Source organism: Oncorhynchus masou, chromosome 30, assembly GCF_036934945.1.
Source record: "Oncorhynchus masou masou isolate Uvic2021 chromosome 30, UVic_Omas_1.1, whole genome shotgun sequence".
Classification (NCBI taxonomy): Eukaryota; Metazoa; Chordata; class Actinopteri; order Salmoniformes; family Salmonidae; genus Oncorhynchus; species Oncorhynchus masou.
The window spans coordinates 48497960-48516938 of record NC_088241.1 but is presented as its reverse complement, the minus strand read 5'-3'; the positions used below and the strand labels follow the sequence as shown (position 1 = coordinate 48516938).

General features: G+C 43.6%; 1 protein-coding gene across 2 annotated transcripts in view; it reads left to right on the top strand.

Annotated features, from left to right (window-relative positions):
• The first annotated feature begins 13965 nt into the window (after positions 1–13965).
• The window catches only part of col11a1a (collagen, type XI, alpha 1a), a 100366-nt gene continuing 95352 nt past the window's right edge, over positions 13966–18979 (top strand). For both annotated transcript variants that reach the window (XM_064949204.1, XM_064949203.1), the window contains exon 1: positions 13966–14353. In XM_064949204.1, the coding sequence (XP_064805276.1) occupies positions 14239–14353 (115 nt within the window). In that variant the 5' untranslated portion in view covers positions 13966–14238. The remainder of the gene's footprint in view (positions 14354–18979) is intronic.

Below are 18979 nucleotides of genomic sequence, written 5' to 3'. Positions count from 1 at the left end.
ATTATGTAAAACAATATGAAATAATACAGTGTGTATGTGTGTGTGTGTGTGTGTGCGTGCATGTGTGCGTGTGTGCGTGCTTCTATGGTAACTTAAGCTAGCTATAACCTTCCTCAATTAAAAGCTCAATCGCTTGAGTTTTCAATACATAAAAGTGCTGATTCACCAGCGACTGCCCATTGCAGTTCCAATCATTTGTAGATCTTCCCATTGCTGTTCCATTTCCACTGCAGGGTGATACCAATGGGTCTATTGAAGTAAGACCACACCCATGCTGTGGTTGCTTGGCATACCTTCCAGTGACGGTATCATATATCAACTACTATGGGGTCTTGACAGATGGAGCCTCCACTGCTCTGTCAGCTAGTTTGGGAGTGTATTAGTTCCACCTACCCCACCCCTCCAATGTCCACCCTCTGCCCAGACCAGACCACCCACCTACAACTCACAGTGGGTCATCTATCCAGCCACCCTCCCGGGGTGCTCCCTGTTTTCCTCACCGTCAAACCCTGTGGTCAGTAGTAGCCCATCTGGGATCATTTTGCAGTGACCTCTGTATGCCCAACGACCAACTCACCACCCCTTTTTGGCTCCCTGGTGGTCCCATGAGCTCTATGACGACAACTGGACCAGGTTGAGTTGAGGAAATTATGGCAACCAACCTCAGTCCAGCCACGTATACACACACACACACACACACACACACACACACACACACACACACACACACACACACACACACACACACACACACCTTCTGTGCTGCTGACAAACAACCTTTACCATGGAAACTCAGGGCTGTATTTAGTAATGCAGTATATATGTAGCTGTATGGCTTCTTCATCTGGTTTTAGTAGGTAGGGACCAGCCTGCATACCAAATCTCCTGCAAACCCCAGCTTCACTTTTTTTCTTGTTGGTTATTGCAGTTCCGCCCTAACCGGGTGGTGCGACCTGACAGCTCTACCTCAAGCTCCACTTCTATTGGCTGAGGGCTTATGAAACCTTTAGGTTTTAGAGTGTTTTAACTGTTTCGTGGAGTGAGGGAAATTGGTGAGGCAGTATGGTTATCACCCACCCTCCACAGTAATAGTTCTGATAGACTGTTTAAACACCCATTGACTCTACATGAACCTGAATGAATGATATTTGACCATATCATTTACTTTGAGAACTGGTATTCCCCCTGCTTGGCCATTTGATGTTTATGAGGACTTGAAATTGGGCACCCCGTCTCTTTACAAGGCAGAGGCCAACTAAGCCTGGAACCAAAGAGCGTCATTTTAAGACCAAGGTGAAACAGCCAGAGGAATCCCCTTTTTCTCCAAGATGGACTGGCTCATCAAATATGCCTTATAACTGGAAGAAAAAGTAAACTGAATATGAAATTCACCCCAACTTCACATATTGTTACGAAACTGACATTATTCCCTCAGAATGCACGTCATATCACCTTTGAATTCAAATATATACATCACTTTTATACAGGACTGTCACAGACAGAGACAGTAGTATTTCAGAAGCGAGAGTCTCTCATTGTAGATCTTATAAAGTCCAGGATGGTATTTGTGTCTAGTGTGGCCATCCCATCCCATCGCAGTAGATGCCCCCGGCATTGATGTGCTCAGACAGAATGACATTCCTGTCTAAGGCATTGCGGCATGTGCTGCATGCCTGACACTAGATGCTCTTCCCAGTTTCAAACATCTGCTCCCCTCCCCTCTCTCCTCACACACAGACCCTGTCTTCATCCATTTTCCATATTTAGTGCACCAGAGGCTTCTGGTTAACAGTAGTGGACTATATAATGAATAGAGTGTGAGTTGGGACACAGTCTCTGGCTTCCATACGAGTCTGCTTCAGATTAGAACACACATGCTGAACAGCACAGTGGGCGCCCATCTTTGAAGTAGAGAGGTTGACATTGTGGAAGTGCTGTATGTAGCTACAGTACTGTTTTAAGATCAAAATGACTTTCGTATTATATTTATTATATAGAGGGAGAGAGCCCACAAGTGTTCAGGAATGATGAAAGAGTTTGAACCACATTGTTATTTAGGCTACCAATTAGTACCCAATTCCTAAAAGAACAATTAAGGGTGGAGCTCAATCTATGATGCACTTGCATGTTTCGATAAAAGGATTGAAAAGAAAAAATAATCTTAAAGGAAATATGAACTTTGGTCAGCCAAACCCAAGACCGATGTGGTCGTGCCAAGCTTTCTTTCTCTCAGCTCCTAGTGTCTCTAATCCATGTCTTTATGTTGACTAACAGGAATTCAGTTTAGAGTGTCTGTATTGGCAAGACAATAAAACCAATGTGGCTGGAAGGCTTTTTACATGACAAACACCAGTTGTATGCATCCATCCCTCTGTTTTCCCAGTTCAAAATATTATACAGACGTGTGTCATAATTGTGTGTATTTACTTATATAAAGTTAGCAGCACTCCCTTCTCTGACTCAAATTTTAGACAATTGCATGTTATAAGCCTATATGTGCAGTCTCAAAATGGATGTAGGCTTTAACCAAATGCCCAGTCTGGTGTTTAGCATGGTAGACCACAATGAAACTACAAGGTAGTCAGTGGCAGATTAAACTCAGTGACATTTCACCTTGTAGAAATCTCCTGAAGAGTCATAGAACCCTTAAACACTTCTGAAACCTGCCGTTGAGAATATTAACACTGCTGTTTTCTTTTTAGTGAAATATAGATATTAAAACATATGTTTCAGCAGTGAATATGAAGGAAAATACAAGTAACAGACAGACAGACAGTGTAGCTGAAGTTGAACTGAATTCCCCTCCCTGTATTCAGGCCACTGTGTGTCTGTTAGAGAAAGAGCCCTTTATGCTCCTTGGAGCCTCAGCCCAGCCGTGTGTGTTTAAACACTGACGGACAGTGGCGGGTGGCTAGCTTGAGTGTGCCTGTGAAAAGCGCTTCTCTTACGATACCACACCAGGTCAAACATACACACGTTGAATAAAAAGAGCCATTCTCGGCTTAATGAGCTTTTTAACCGATGCTGTGCAACCAACCAACTTAGTCTCCAACTGGCAGAATTCACCATCAAACTATGTACTCTTCAAAAGGCTAGGTAGATACCAGTGTTATGGCCGCTGTTCGCTAATTTGTTGCCAGGAAATGTTTGGAACATGGTGCCACAGTTGAAGTCAATTATCTTTCAATTCAGAAAGTAAACTGAAATTCTGATTCCAATTCTAATTTTCCTCACTGTCAATTGGTGCTGTTGTCATTAGTCCTAGTAGGGTCCGTTTTAAGCAGTGACAGTGACTCTGCTCTTCCAGGTTATAAAAAACAAAAGTTTTGACTGAGTTCAAAGGTGAAAGTGTCAACAGCCCTAAAATATAGCTGTCCTCCCTACTATAAGGGGGAATATATTTGAACTCCCTTGTTTTCTCTCCCTGGTGATATTCATATCTAATGGAGCATTTGAGTAAAAGTTACATTCTATTTAGGTAAATAATTCTAGGGTTTGTATGCTTTATATGTGATTTGTAATTCACTTTCAGTCTTGGGTAGGTTACGTTCTAAATGTAATCTGCTACAGTTACTAGTTACCTGTCCAAAATTGTAATTAGTAACGTAATTGAAGGATTATCCAAACTCAGTAAAGTAATCTGATTGGTTTCAGTTACTTTTTGATTTATTTCCCTTTAAGAGGCATTAGAAGAAGACAAAAAGGATCCATCAAACACATTTGGTGTGTCAGCATTGAGGTCTCTAAAGTGTGGTTAGAATGCTCAGATGGAACAAACTGATTACAATATTTTTGCTGGTAACATAACTGATTACTGTTAGATTTTTGTAATCAGATTACATGTAATTTATACAGTCACTTCCGGTGTAACAGGAAACAAAGCATGTTCGGATCCACGATATATTGTTTATAAAGTTCTGCAGTGAGCCGCTTTATTTAAAGTGTGACCGTAATTTTTTTTTTATATATATATGTGCAGGAACATGTGTGTATATTAATAATACTTCAGAGTTAGGAGACAAAGTGAAATATTTGCTTAAGGGCATCGGTATACTCTATTTGTTTAAAGACTTGGATGAAGACCTGAGCAACCATATATCTTCTTGAAAATGTTCCAATGTCTACATTTTGAACATCATTTCGACTGAAACACTTAAAAACATACCAGGTGGATCCTAAAATTATGCTTTTTTCTCTCCTGATTTTCGCAGACAGACAGAGAGAGAGCGACACAGACTGACAGAGAGAGAGCGACACAGACCGACAGAGAGAGAGCGACACAGACCAACAGAGAGAGAGAGACACATACCGACAGAGAAAGAGAGACACAGAACGACAGAGAGAGAGAGAGACACAGAGAGAGAGACACAGAGAGAGAGACACAGAGAGAGAGAGCGACAGAGAGAGAGAGAGACACAGACCGACAGAGAGAGAGAGACACAGAGAGAGAGAGACACAGAGAGAGAGAGACACAGAGAGAGAGAGAGAGAGACACAGAGAGAGAGAGACACAGAGAGACACAGAGAGAGAGAGAGAGAGAGAGAGAGAGAGAGACACAGACCGACAGAGAGAGAGAGACACAGACCGACAGAGAGAGAGAGACACAGACAGACAGACAGACAGACAGACAGACAGACAGACAGACAGACAGACAGACAGACAGACAGACAGACTTCTTATGTATCGTTTCCGTATACTAATTTTAGCATAATTATACTGTAGTTGTGTCATAAATTGGCAGGCAGTTTGCATGCTAAATCACATGGCAGACATTATAAACCTGAATTACGTTTTTGTAGTATTGTTTTTATATACAGAGGACAACTTTTTTTCAAGTAGCGGTGCTTAAGATCTTACTGTGTGCATGTAAATACAACAAACTCAAAATAAGACAGTACCAAAATACAGCCACCATCAAAACTTCAGATCACAGGGATCATATAAAATCTATGCAGGGTTGGGGAGTAACGGATTACATGTCATCCGTCACATGTAAGGTATTACAAAAACAGTAACTGTAATCCATTACGTTACTTTACAAGCAAAAATACTGTAATCCGATTAGATACTTTTGAAAAACTAGATGATTACTTCAAGGATTACTTTTAAATTCAGAAAGCATGTTTGCGAAAAATCTTTGACACTTCTGTTTTCAATGACATTCAAATCAGCAATGAAAAAAGGCGCAAATTTAAATTTGTTCCTCCTGAGCGAGCCTGACCATAAATCAGAGACCACTATGATGACACACCAAATGTGTTTGATGGACCGAGGGAGAAGAGCCGAACTACAGTCCAAGCTATGTACTCCACTGGTGCAACTGCCGTCGGCATCAAAAGATTATTCAAATTGAATAAACGCTTGGCGGTAAGAATGACAGCAGTGGTGTACTCTTATTATTGATATATACGTAGCGCAATAATGTGAATCACACTGCTGCTCTCTCATTTAGTTATTTGCACCTTATAGTTGTTGTGGATGGCTGTTCACAAATCTAAATGTATATTTGAACTCAATAATGGTTGAATTCAAGAAGTTTAAGCTGCCTATCAATTATTGTTTTTGAAACCAGTGGACAGCCAGTGGTAATCCAAAAGTTACGTTACTGATTACAATTGTGGACAGGTAACTAGTAACTGTAACAGATTACATTTAGAAAGTACCCAACCAATAATCTGTGTTTATTTTAATGTGAAATACTGTATACTAATATAATAAAAAGCTGTGTGTCCTATAACCTTGTAATAACATCTGGCAAGGTACCAACAACCCCACTAAATGATACAATGTAAACCATTACTATACATACAGGAATTACATACGACCATAGAGACAATCACATTAATAGCCTTTTATTCTATGGTATTTTACCTGGTCTAGAGGTCCATAGGGAGATAGACAGGCCCACTACCACATGTTTGGTGTGACAGGGGCAGTAGGTCCCATAGTCGAAACACTTGAGTAAAATAAAAACAGGGAATCTGTTTAAATCCAAAACTCACATTCCTGTGGAAAAGCTGCTTTGTTTTCTGTGTCATTCATAATATTCAGCCATAAATAGACCATATGTGACCAACTAGGTCATGAACACCAAGTCAAATGGATTTGCTTTGTTGATAATCTCCAGTCCAACTGGACTTTTAAAATATGTGTCATTCACATCCAACATGGTGAATACCCAAATCATAACCCAATTTCACAACCTTTTATCCAATGTATCAGGTTATTTTCCATAGTTTTCCTTGTTTTGATAGGCCCAAGTAGAGAGGTTGTAAATGGTTTGTAGATGTTCAATAACATTTCAACTAACTATCTACTAGCCCTAGACTTAACCCTTTCCCTATAACCCTTATTCTAAACCTAACCATAACCTTAGCAAGCAGTTGCTTATCAACAGATATTTTGTTGATAGTATGACCATCTATACGGGATTATCCAGATAAAGTGTGACTCCATTATTTCCCTTGTTCTATCTTTAAGAAGGAAACAAGCAAGACAGTGCCACATGTGTCTAATATTGATCTATGGAAAAGTTGGTTATTCTAAAAGTGTCACGGTCATCATAAAGAGGAGAACAAGGCGCAGCGTGGTATGCGAACATAACTCTTTAATAAAGAGAGAACACTGAACAGAACTAAACTAAACGAACCATGAAGCAATATGGCTAGTGCAGAACAGGCAACTAAACATAGAATAACAACCCACCAACTATCCAAGGAATATGGCTACCTAAATATGGTCCCCAATCAGAGACAACGATAAACAGCTGCCTCTAATTGAGAACCATTCTAGGTAACCATAGACATAAAAACACCTAGACTAGGCAAACCCTATAAACATACAAAATCCCATAGACAATGCAAAAACCACCCTTGTCACACCCTGACCTAACCAAATAACAAAGAAAACACAGATAACTAAGGTCAGGGCGTGACAGTACTGGAGACCAGGAGCGCTGAGCCGACACCCTCCTTCCTGGCTGGAGGCCCGTTCTAGCACGGCCAATGCGAGGAGCTGGAATAGAGCACACCGGGCTAGAATAGCGCACTGGAGACACCACATAACACGGTGCTTGACCAGTTACACGCTCCCCACAGTAAGCACGAGTAGGCTCAGGTCTCCAACCTGACTCATGCAATCTCCTTGTGTGACCCCCAAAAAAAACATTGGGGCTGCCTCTCAGGCTTCCGTGCTAGCCGTGTACCTTCATATCGTCGCTGTTCCTCTTCCTTATTTCTCTTCGTAGTATCGCTGTTCCGCTTTCGCTGCCTCTAACTCCTCCTTAGGACGGCGAATACTCCCCCGGCTGTGTCCAGGGTCCTGCTCCATCTAATATCTCCTCCCAGGTCCATTTCCCCATTAAGCGCTGTTCCTCCTTTTCACGATGCTTGGTCCTCGTTTGGTGGGTTATTCTGTCACGTTCGGCATAATGAGGAGACCAAGGCGCAGCGTGAATAGATTCTTCTTTTATTTAACGAAGAACACTTAAACAAACGTGACACTATAAACAACTAGTGCTGACATGCAACTACACATTGACAATAACCCACAAAACCAAAATGGTAAAATGGCAACCTAAATAGGATCCCCAATCAGAGACACCGATAAACAGCTGCCTCTGATTGGGAACCAATTCAGGCCACCATAGACCTACATTTACCTAGACAAACCAAAACCCCATAGATATACAAAAACGCTAGACAAGACGAAACCCCACATACCACCCTCGTCACACCCTGACCTAACCAAAATAATAAAGAAAACAAAGATAACTAAGGTCAGGGCATGACAATAAGCCAATGGTAAAATGGTTGATAGCCTTGCATTATTCAATACACCAAACAATCACTTGCATGAATCCTCCAACTGTGCTACCCAGTTCCATGCTATTGGCTTCATCCAATAATGGCCCCCTATTCCCTACATAGACGCCCATTGGGCTCTGGGCAAAAGTCCACTAAATAGGGAATAGGGGGCCATTTGGGATGCATGCATTGTCTCAGGCCTGTGGTCTCTGAACTGTGGAGAAGCATGATGTTCTGGGCAGCTCTCCCTGTACTGGCTGGACACCAATCCATCACAAGACCATTACCCAGATCTGTGTCTGTCTGTCTGTGAAGAGGCCTGACAGTCCATCTGATACTACTTGGCTAGGATATTGGCTAGTCTCAGGATCAACCCAAAGACTATGTGTCTATGTTCTAATGGCACTGTATTCCTTACGGGCCCTGGTAGAAAGTAGTGCACTAAATCAAATCAAATCAAATTTTATTTGTCACATACACATGGTTAGCAGATGTTAATGCGAGTGTAGCGAAATGCTTGTGCTTCTAGTTCTGACAATGCAGTAATAACCAACAAGTAATCTAACTAACAATTCCAAAACTACTGTCTTATACACACAAGTGTAAGGGGATAAAGAATATGTACATAAATATATATGAATGAGTGATGGTACAGAGCAGCATAGGCAAGATACAGTAGATGGTATCGAGTACAGTATATACATATGAGATGAATGTGTAAACAAAGTGGCATAGTTAAAGTGGCTGGTGATAAATGTATTACATAAAGATGCAGTAGATGATATAGAGTACAGTATATACGTATACATATGAGATTAATAATGTAGGGTATGTAAACATTATATTAGGTAGCATTGTTTAAAGTGGCTAATGAAATATTTTACATCATTTCCCAAAGTGGCTGGATTTGAGTCAGTGTGTTGGCAGCAGCCACTCAATGTTAGTGGTGGCTGTTTAACAGTCTGATGGCCTTGAGATAGAAGCTGTTTTTCAGTCTCTCGGTCCCAGCTTTGATGCACCTGTACTGACCTCGCCTTCTGGATGATAGCAGGGTGAACAGGCAGTGGCTCGGGTGGTTGTTGTCCTTGATGATCTTTATGGCCTTCCTGTAACATCGGGTGGTGTAGGTGTCCTGGAGGGCAGGTAGTTTGCCCCCGATGATGCGTTGTGCAGACCTCACTACCCTCTGGAGAGCCTTACGGTTGTGGGCGGAGCAGTTGCCGTACCAGGCGCTGATACAGCCTGCCAGGATGCTCTCGATTGTGCATCTGTAGAAGTTTGTGAGTGCTTTTGGTGACAAGCCAAATTTCTTCAGCCCCCTGAGGTTGAAGAGGCGCTGCAGCGCCTTCTTTACAATGCTATCTGTGTGGGAGGACAAATTCAGTTTGTTTGTGATGTGTATGCCGAGGAACTTAAAACTTACTACCCTCTCCACTACTGTTCCATCGATGTGGATAGGGGGGTGTTCCCTCTGCTGTTTCCTGAAGTCCACAATCATCTCCTTAGTTTTGTTGACGTTGAGTGTGAGGTTATTTTCCTGACACCACACTCCGAGGGCCCTCACCTCCTCCCTGTAGGTCGTCTCGTCGTTGTTGGTAATCAAGCCTACCACTGTTGTGTCGTCCGCAAACTTGATGATTGAGTTAGAGGCGTGTGTGGCCACGCAGTCGTGGCTGAACAGGGAGTACAGGAGAGGGCTCAGAACGCACCCTTGTGGGGCCCCAGTGTTGAGGATCAGCGGGGTGGAGATGTTGTTGCCTACCCTCACCACCTGGGGGCGGCCCATCAGGAAGTCCAGTACCCAGTTGCACAGGGCGGGGTCGAGACCCAGGGTCTCGAGCTTGATGATGAGCTTGGAGGGTACTATGGTGTTAAATGCCGAGCTGTAGTCGATGAACAGCATTCTCACATAGGTATTCCTCTTGTCCAGATGGGTGAGGGCAGTGTGCAGTAAGCAAATTGAAGTGGGTCTAGGGTGTCAGGTAGAGTGGATGTGATTATGGTCCTTGACTAGTCTCTCAAAGCACTTCATGATGACGGAAGTGAGTGCTACAGGGCGGTAGTCGTTTAGCTCAGTTACCGTAGCTTTCTTGGGAACAGGAACAATGGTGGCCCTCTTGAAGCATGTGGGAACAGCAGACTGGGATAGGGATTGATTGAATATGTCCGTAAACACACCAGCCAGCTGGTCTGCGCATGCTCTGAGGGCGCGGCTGGGGATGCCGTCTGGGCCTGCAGCCTTGCGAGGGTTAACACGTTTAAATGTTTTACTCACCTCGGCTGCAGTGAAGGAGAGTCCGCATGTTTTCATTGCAGGCCGTGTCAGTGGCACTGTATTGTCCTCAAAGCGGGCAAAAAAGTTATTTAGTCTGCCTGGGAGCAAGACATCCTGGTCCACTATACAGGGGATATGGTGCCATTTAGGATGCAGCTGTGTATCTCAGGATAGACAACACAAGCATGTTGACAGATGTGATCTGGTCTGGGTCCTTGTCTTACTGTTTTGAGGCCAGCCAAAAAGGCATGTGTGTGGGTATACACACACCCTGCTTCCGACTGGCCAGACTTGTTAATAGGCACCTGTCCATGATAGAGTGTGCCTGGTTGCATCAGATCTTATGGAGTCAATGGAGAATAGACAATATTGACCAGACAAGACCTAAAAAGTAGCATTCTGTCAGAGGACATTTCCCTTGCTCATCCTGAGACTGTGGCTATGCATTTGTGAGGAGTGGGGCTGGAGGTAGGAGGTAGAGGCATATGGAGTTGGGCTGGAGTGAGGCTGGGGGTATAAGTTGGGCTGGAGTGAGGCCGGGTGTAGGGGGTATACGTTGGGCTGGAGTGAGGCTGGGGGTATAAGTTGGGCTGGAGTGAGGCCGGGTGTAGGGGGTATAAGTTGGGCTGGAGTGAGGCTGGGGGTATAAGTTGGGCTGGAGTGAGGCTGGGGGTATAAGTTGGGCTGGAGTGAGGCCGGGTGTAGGGGGTATAAGTTGGGCTGGAGTGAGGCTGGGGGTATAAGTTGGGCTGGAGTGAGGCTGGGGGTATAAGTTGGGCTGGAGTGAGGCTGGGGGTAGGGGATAGGTAACCTGCCTGTGCCCTTCCTGTGAGGTCATGTGAGCAGCTGGCCAACTGGATCAGATGAAAGGTCTCAGCGGGGGGTGTCAGGTGAGAAGCAACACTATCTGACAGCTCTCTCTCTCTCTTTCTCCCTCTCTGTCTCTCTCTCTCTCTTTCTCTGTCTCTCTCTTTCTTTCATTCACTCGCTCTCTCTCTTTCTCTTTCTAACTCACTAGCTCTCCCCCCCCTCTCTCTGTCTCTCTCCCTCTCTCTCTCCCTTGCTCTCTCGATGTCTCTGTCTCTCTCTTTCTACCTCTCCCTCAGTCAGCTATAATTGACCAGCCCAGTAGGATTTCTGGAACTCTCCTGAAAAGAGAAAAGTCTGATATTTCTGGAGGATATGATTCAGTCTGTCAAGGTTTTACATGGAGAACAAGAGTGAAAAGGAATCAATGACATGCATTGCTCATGCATGATGTGATGCTTTAATGACAAATCAACTGTAAATTTCGGTGTTCCTCAAGGTTCCGTTTTAGGACCGCTGTTGTTTTCACTATATATTTTACCTCTTGGGGATGTTATTCGAAAACATAATGTTAACTTTCACTGCTATGCGGATGATACACAGCTGTACATTTCAATGAAACATGGTGAAGCCCCAAAATTGCCCTCGCTAGAAGCATGTGTTTCAGACATAAGGAAGTGGATGGCAGCAAACTTTCTACTTTTAAACTCGGATAAAACAGAGATGCTTGTTCTAGGTCCCAAGAAACAAAGAGATCTTCTGTTGAATCTGACAATTAATCTTAATGGTTGTACAGTCATCTCAAATAAAACTGTGAAGGACCTCGGCGTTACTCTGGACCCTGATCTCTCTTTTGAAGAACATATCAAGACCATTTCAAGGACAGCTTTTTCCATCTACGTAACATTGCAAAAATCAGAAACTTTCTGTCCAAAAATGATGCAGAAAAATTAATCCATGCTTTTGTCACTTCTAGGTTAGACTACTGCAATGCTCTACTTTCCGGCTACCCGGATAAAGCACTAAATAAACTTCAGTTAGTGCTAAATACGGCTGCTAGAATCCTGACTAGAACCAAAAAATTTGATCATATTACTCCAGTGCTAGCCTCCCTACACTGGCTTCCTGTCAAAGCAAGGGCTGATTTCAAGGTTTTACTGCTAACCTACAAAGCATTGCATGGGCTTGCTCCTACCTATCTCTCTGATTTGGTCCTGCCGTACATACCTACACGTACGCTACGGTCACAAGACGCAGGCCTCCTAATTGTCCCTAGAATTTCTAAGCAAACAGCTGGAGGCAGGGCTTTCTCCTATAGAGCTCCATTTTTATGGAACGGTCTGCCTACCCATGTCAGAGACGCAAACTCGGTCTCAACCTTTAAGTCTTTACTGAAGACTCATCTCTTCAGTGGGTCATATGATTGAGTGTAGTCTGGCCCAGGAGTGGGAAGGTGAACGGAAAGGCTCTGGAGCAACGAACCACCCTTGCTGTCTCTGCCTGGCCGGTTCCCCTCTTTCCACTGGGATTCTCTGCCTCTAACCCTATTACAGGGGCTGAGTCACTGGCTTGCTGGGGCTCTCTCATGCCGTCCCTGAGGGGGTGCGTCACCTGAGTGGGTTGATTCACTGATGTGGTCATCCTGTCTGGGTTGGCGCCCCCCTTGGGTTGTGCCGTGGCGGAGATCTTTGCGGGCTATACTCAGCTTTGTCTCAGGATGGTAAGTTGGTGGTTGAAGATATCCCTCCAGTGGTGTGGGGGCTGTGCTTTGGCATAGTGGGTGGGGTTATATCCTTCCTGTTTGGCCCTGTCCGGGGTGTCCTCGGGTGGGGCCACAGTGTCTCCTGACCCCTCCTGTCTCAGCCTTCAGTATTTATGCTGCAGTAGTTTATGTGTCGGGGGCTGGGGTCAGTTTGTTATATCTGGAGTACTTCTCCTGTCCAATTCGGTGTCCTGTGTGAATCTAAGTGTGCGTTCTCTAATTCTCTCCTTCTCTCTCTCGGAGGACCTGAGCCCTAGGACCATGCCCCAGGACTACCTGACATGATGACTCCTTGCTGTCCCCAGTCCACCTGGCCGTGCTGCTGCTCCAGTTTCAACTGAACCGCGGCCCTAGGACCATGCCCCAGGACTACTTGACATGATGACTCCTTGCTGTCCCCAGTCCACCTGGCCGTGCTGCTGCTCCAGTTTCAACTGTTCTGCCTTATTATTATTCGACCATGCTGGTCATTTATGAACATTTGAACATCTTGGCCATGTTCTGTTATAATCTCTACCCGGCACAGCCAGAAGAGGACTGGCCACCCCACATAGCCTGGTTCCTCTCTAGGTTTCTTCCTAGGTTTTGGCTTTTCTAGGGAGTTTTTCCTAGCCACCGTGCTTCTACACCTGCATTGCTTGCTGTTTGGGGTTTTAGGCTGGGTTTCTGTACAGCACTTTGAGATATCAGCTGATGTACGAAGGGCTATATAAATAAATTTGATTTGATTTGATTTGATTAATCCACAGAAAATATGTAATAATATAATAAAGTGAGGTGGCAACCAGTGGGTTGCTTGTATCAAATCCTGTGGCAGCCCCCCACACCTCTCAACAAAACGGTATATGCAAGTGTATATACATGTGTCTTTCTGAGGGGTTGGGTTAATAAAGTGATCTCAATCTTAAAATATGAAATATGACTTTGTTTGCTCTAATAATCTAATATTTTCTCCTATGTGAACAAAACCAACACTAACGGCAGCAGGTGACCAGAGCAGAACAATATTCTATGTGGGACAGGGCAGACAGTCCACAAGACACTGTCCAACACTGAGAATTGCTCACATGCCTAATTCTCTCTCACTCCAATGGCATTCCGTTAATTCCCGGGACATTTCCAGAAAGTCGAAGCCGGTTTTTTTTTTTATCTTACTATTTATTTAAAAAATATATATACGTGGACGAGCGCTCAGGGAAGAATTCACATCAGCTTTGCAAAACTGATGGGTGGATCCCAATGAGAATTTCTAGCCCCGTGATTTGCTAATCGGGGGCTTTTCCCCTTGTCATTTCGCTGCAACCGGGGGTTTGGTTTGTGGTGCTTTGCCCAGCCCTCCTGTCGGTGTGGCTCCTAGGGTATCGAGTGCTCTCTGGGAGTTTTGATTAAAGCCCAAATACCTTCAGTCAGAAGGCTGGGCACTGGAAAAGAAGACCGTACAAGGGGCCTGAAGTGGCTGAAAGAAGAGGCTAAACACTTACTTATGGCTGTTTAGTGTAATTATCCATCACATTTGGGATTGTGGAAGGGAAGTCATTTAAAATCAGTTGAAGTCGCCCAAGTTTTGTTCACTTTTGTGGGCGCCGACCATGGAGATGCAAAGGTGGTCCACAAGGTGGAAAACGAAAAGGTGGATTATGGATTCCACTGTAACCGCATTCATCACTTTAACCCTGGTTCTGCAGGCTACACATGTCAGAGCAGGTAAGAATACTTTTAGGATCCAAAAAAAAGTGCGTGTAAAAGTACTGGAGAGTAGGGACTGTCATTCAACCGCGGCAGGAAACATGGGTCTGGTCAGAAAACATGATGGAGAGATCAGGGAAAACAAAAGGGTCGGGTTTTGGCAACTGTATTTTCAATGAGCAACGCAACTAGATGTGAGAGGAAAGGTAGGAAAGAGATTGACCCTATATGATTCAGTCAAACGATCTGTAGATGTATAGCTACCAATTAACTCAAGGCAAGTTACAATTGAACCAAAGTGCCCCTCCTCACAAAGTAAAGCGAATCACATATTTTATTGAACATTTAAGTTAAAAGATATTGACCCAAATATACGTTGCATACTATTGACATTGGTTCCAAATAGATGTAGTTATCACTATGTCAAGTGTTTCAAAGGGTTATGACGATTTTTGTTATTTTACATTTATTGAAATGCATTGTAGCTAATATACCCTCTACTTGTTTTTCCACGACAGTTTTATGCATGATTAAATAGCTTTTATATCCACCATAAAGTTGAAACCGTTATCTCATATCGCACAATTATTATGCACAATGTTTATTTGGTGCACATGCTTTTCTTTTCAGGTACTTCGCTTAGTTTCGTTGCGAAGGAGCCATTAAATAATTTGTCTAGCACCCCATTTAGAGACAGCTTTAGAGATTTATGCTGAAAAAAAAAATCGTTAGAATTAGTGGTCCGTTAGGTGTGTGTGGAATTCCGCACGGCTTGAGATTGCAGCCTCACAGTTTGTTAAATAATTATGCAGCCAGAGGAGAGGTGTCTGTCAATTTTATTCATGGCTCCGGGGCACGGGAAATTTCAAGACCTAAATCCGGAGTAGGCTATCCGAATCTCTCGAAAGCACCCGGTATCAATTAATATAGTCCTTATTAGTTATTGTCAATGGTCACATTACTGTTTTATAATACATTAAAACAGTAATGGTCCATGTAGATCCGTTATACTGCGCACATTATAGCCAAGGTGTTGAATTTTATTTCATCTGGACCCAGTTTTTCAATAATTATCTATGTGGATTTCGCCTATCATATAGGATTAAATGCATAGAAAGAATGAATAGAATGGATGAATCATTGACTTGAATGGGGACCCCCATTCTATTCATTATATTTCTATGCATTTAATCCTACCTGATAGGCGAAATCCAGATTCGTAACTTTTGAAAAACTGGGCCCTGATTTCCATACATTTTACCAGACACTCTTTGACTTACAGGAGCAATTAGGGTTAAGTGCCTTATTCAAGAGCACATCAACAGACTTTTCACCTTGTAGGCTTGGGGATTCAAACCAGCAATCTTTTGGTTACTGGCCCAACCGCTACTCTACCTGCCTCTCTTGTCCCCCTGTAGCCTAGACAATGCATCTATTTCTGAAAGTGTGGTCATTGCAAGCTGGAATCCATTTTTAACAATGAAATGATATTGAATATTGGCATGGATTAATCAGTGACATTGGGGAGTTGTGCAGTGTGGCAGACCCTTGAGACTCATCCACTGGGGAAGAGTGTGTCATGGCTATATTTTCATTAGTAATAAGGAGATTGTTCATTATTTAAGTAGACTTTATTCATTCGCATTTTTACCTGGCACTGCAAATTTACTGGCATTATTTCGGGTCATGGTGTATGGTGGCCCAGGAGCGGACTGGCCAAATGGTATTTCAAATACCAGATGGGCTGGTCTATTTGCAGCCCAGTGGGCCGGCCTGTCTAACTTCAGATTTTTGCGCAGAATTATCATTATCTGGCTAATAATGGGAGCCTTTCAGGAAAAAAATGGGCTGTTGTGTTAGAAATGCCTGAGACGATTTTTGGTCCCAGTCTGCCCCTGTGCTGTCCGTGCCCGTGGACTTTCTGATAGATTCAGAGTGGTCAAGCAGCACATCACTGACTTGCCAAAAGGAGGACCCTTTCTCCACACTGCCCTAGTCCGCACTGAAGACCAGCGAGAGACTGGAGGGGCTTGTGCAACTTCGTGGCCAACATTTCCCCCTGAATTTTGCACTTGCATGTTTGGTTTGGGGAGACAAGGCCGTGTTGTCTGAGCTCGGAGCGGTGCGCACTCCCTCCATGGTGGGAATGTTTCCAGTCTAAGTGCTGTGCAGTTATTTGATGATGGTTCTCGTTGCACTTCCCTATTATTTTAGAGGCTTCAAAGGGCCGGCCAATAGTATATAGGCCAGCAGCATACAGTCCAGTCTTACTCCCATAGTGGGGGGTGAGTGAGTCACTGACTCTAGGTCTTCAACATCATAGACCTCTTTATAATTAAACGACTTCTCTAGGATACATGCGTCTTTCTTTTACTTAGGCTACACACTTTATTATAGCCTTATGCTATTGTAGATATTTCATTAAGAGGGATTTATCAGACTGAATCTAAACCGTTGATGACATTGGTCTTTTTCATTCTTATGGCTCTTCTTACATGCATTCTGATGATTGTACTTCTGGGAACAGTCAATGTATTATATTTGTTCATGTATATGCGTCGCCCCCATTCAGTCTTTCAATATTTGCTAATGGCCGTCCAGAGCAGAACAAGGCCTACACAGAACTCGTCATTGTTGAAACCCATATAATTCGCTATTTACTATTCACTTCCATCAATTTTTCTGTCCTATAGCCTACTGTATATACAGTATGTGTTTTATGTCTTTGTGAGTTTCTCTGCTGGTGTTTATGGAGCATTAGGCTGTTTCTGAAGGGTGCCTTCTCTGAGCTAGCAGTGTACAGACACGTTTTCACAGCCCCTGGGGCATGGGCTCCTCTCTGGTGCATTCCTGCAGACAAACAGAACCCTCAAAACCCACTCTACTCTACTCTACCCTGATCTCTGCCCTCAGAAACACATCTCTCTCTTTCAATTCAATTCAAAAGGCTTTATTCTCTCTCTCTCTCTCTCTCTCTGAAGGGTAAGGAAACATGGACAATCAGGTCTAAAGTGAAGGGGACTTTTGTTCTATTTGTTGTAGGTAGTTTCAAGCCGACTGTCTCCTCCATGACTAGTTTAATTTACATTGGCCTGTTGGGGATATTGATGGGGATTATTTATGTCGTTCATCAAAATCACTCCCCCTTTACCTCAAGATGGTGATTTTGATTTTACATGATTACATGTTGTTTGGACTGTATAAGCCATGCCTTGTAATTAGGCAATATATTTAGACTTGTGGGGGTATTTTTGAAGTAGAAGTCCGCAAGGTGATATTCAGCTTTGATATTTATGCAGTGGAATTAAAAGAGTTAAAGAGAGCAGAACAAACACACACTTTGACACATGGATCGTTTTCAGTGAATTTTCCTTGGTATGACACACCAGCATAAAGCAGTGTTGTTTGAACCTGGAGTATGGAAGTCCAATAGGGGAGAGAGTAGGGGTAGAGGGAGAGAGGGAGAGCGAGAGAGGAGAGGGAGAGCGAGAGAGTAGGAGTAGAGGGAGAGATGTTCTGTCTGAATACATTATTTGAGTCTCAGGGAGCAGCAGGTGAAAAGGTATTCTCTTTTTACCAGCCAATTTCACCTCCCAATAACAACAAAGTCTTGAACATAATATATCCTTCTTACATGCTCCTCATATCTGACTGATGATCTGGCATGTTTTGTGATGAGAAAAGACCTGAAGAGCACATTTTTTGGCCTCTGTTCCCAGAACTATGTTTTAGTCTTTGTAGAACTGCCAGAAACACACTGTTGTCTTGTCTATACATCTGCATGAATATCCATGTGTTAACTTGACAAGTGAGGTAACATAAAAACCTGCAACCCATGTATATTTTATGCTAATGTTGCCTAGCTCTTTTCCCCCCCCAACCTCATCAATTTGCACACCGTAGGTCTCACAGGAGGTTGGTGGCACCTTAATTGGGGAGGACGGGTCGTGGTAATGGCTGGAGCGGAATAGGTGCAGTAGTATCAAATACATTCCGTTCCAGACATTATTATGGGCTGTCCTCTCCTCAGCAGCCTCCACTGGTAGATCTTTTTGAACAGCCAATAACTGAGCAACAGTGGAGGCCCCTGTTTGTGGATACTATGAGTTGGCCCTTTTCCCCTTCGGATTATGTAGGGCCCCTTTCCTTCCCGTGCCACCCAGGGATTTGGACTGGGAGATATGTGTCTTTATTTGCACAGCGGCCATGAGCAAACTCACACCAGCTCATCAGATGGGTGGTTTTAGAGACTTCACACACTCATTTGGTGTTTTAATGGATTCGGGTGTATTGACGTTTTTTTGGCACCTGGGTGAGGGGGTCGCCCACTGGCCAAATTACCACCCATCTGGAATAGATGAGGCATTGAGACAGTTAGAGCTGACTGAGAGAGAGAGAGAGGTGCTCTCTTGGAATAAAACTCACTCACAAAGAGCTCTTCAGTTCAGTTAGAAAAGCCTTGTAGCTTCCTTGGGTACCTTTCACAGTATACAAAATGACCACGTGGTCTTGGAGATGATATCCCTATCACCTTCTCTCTCAGAGTAACATTATATTCTTCTGAGATTCTTTTCAACTTCGTCTATAGTTTTTTGTTCCATTTTGAGTCCATTTTGAGTAGCTAAGTTTGTCTCTGTCTTTCCC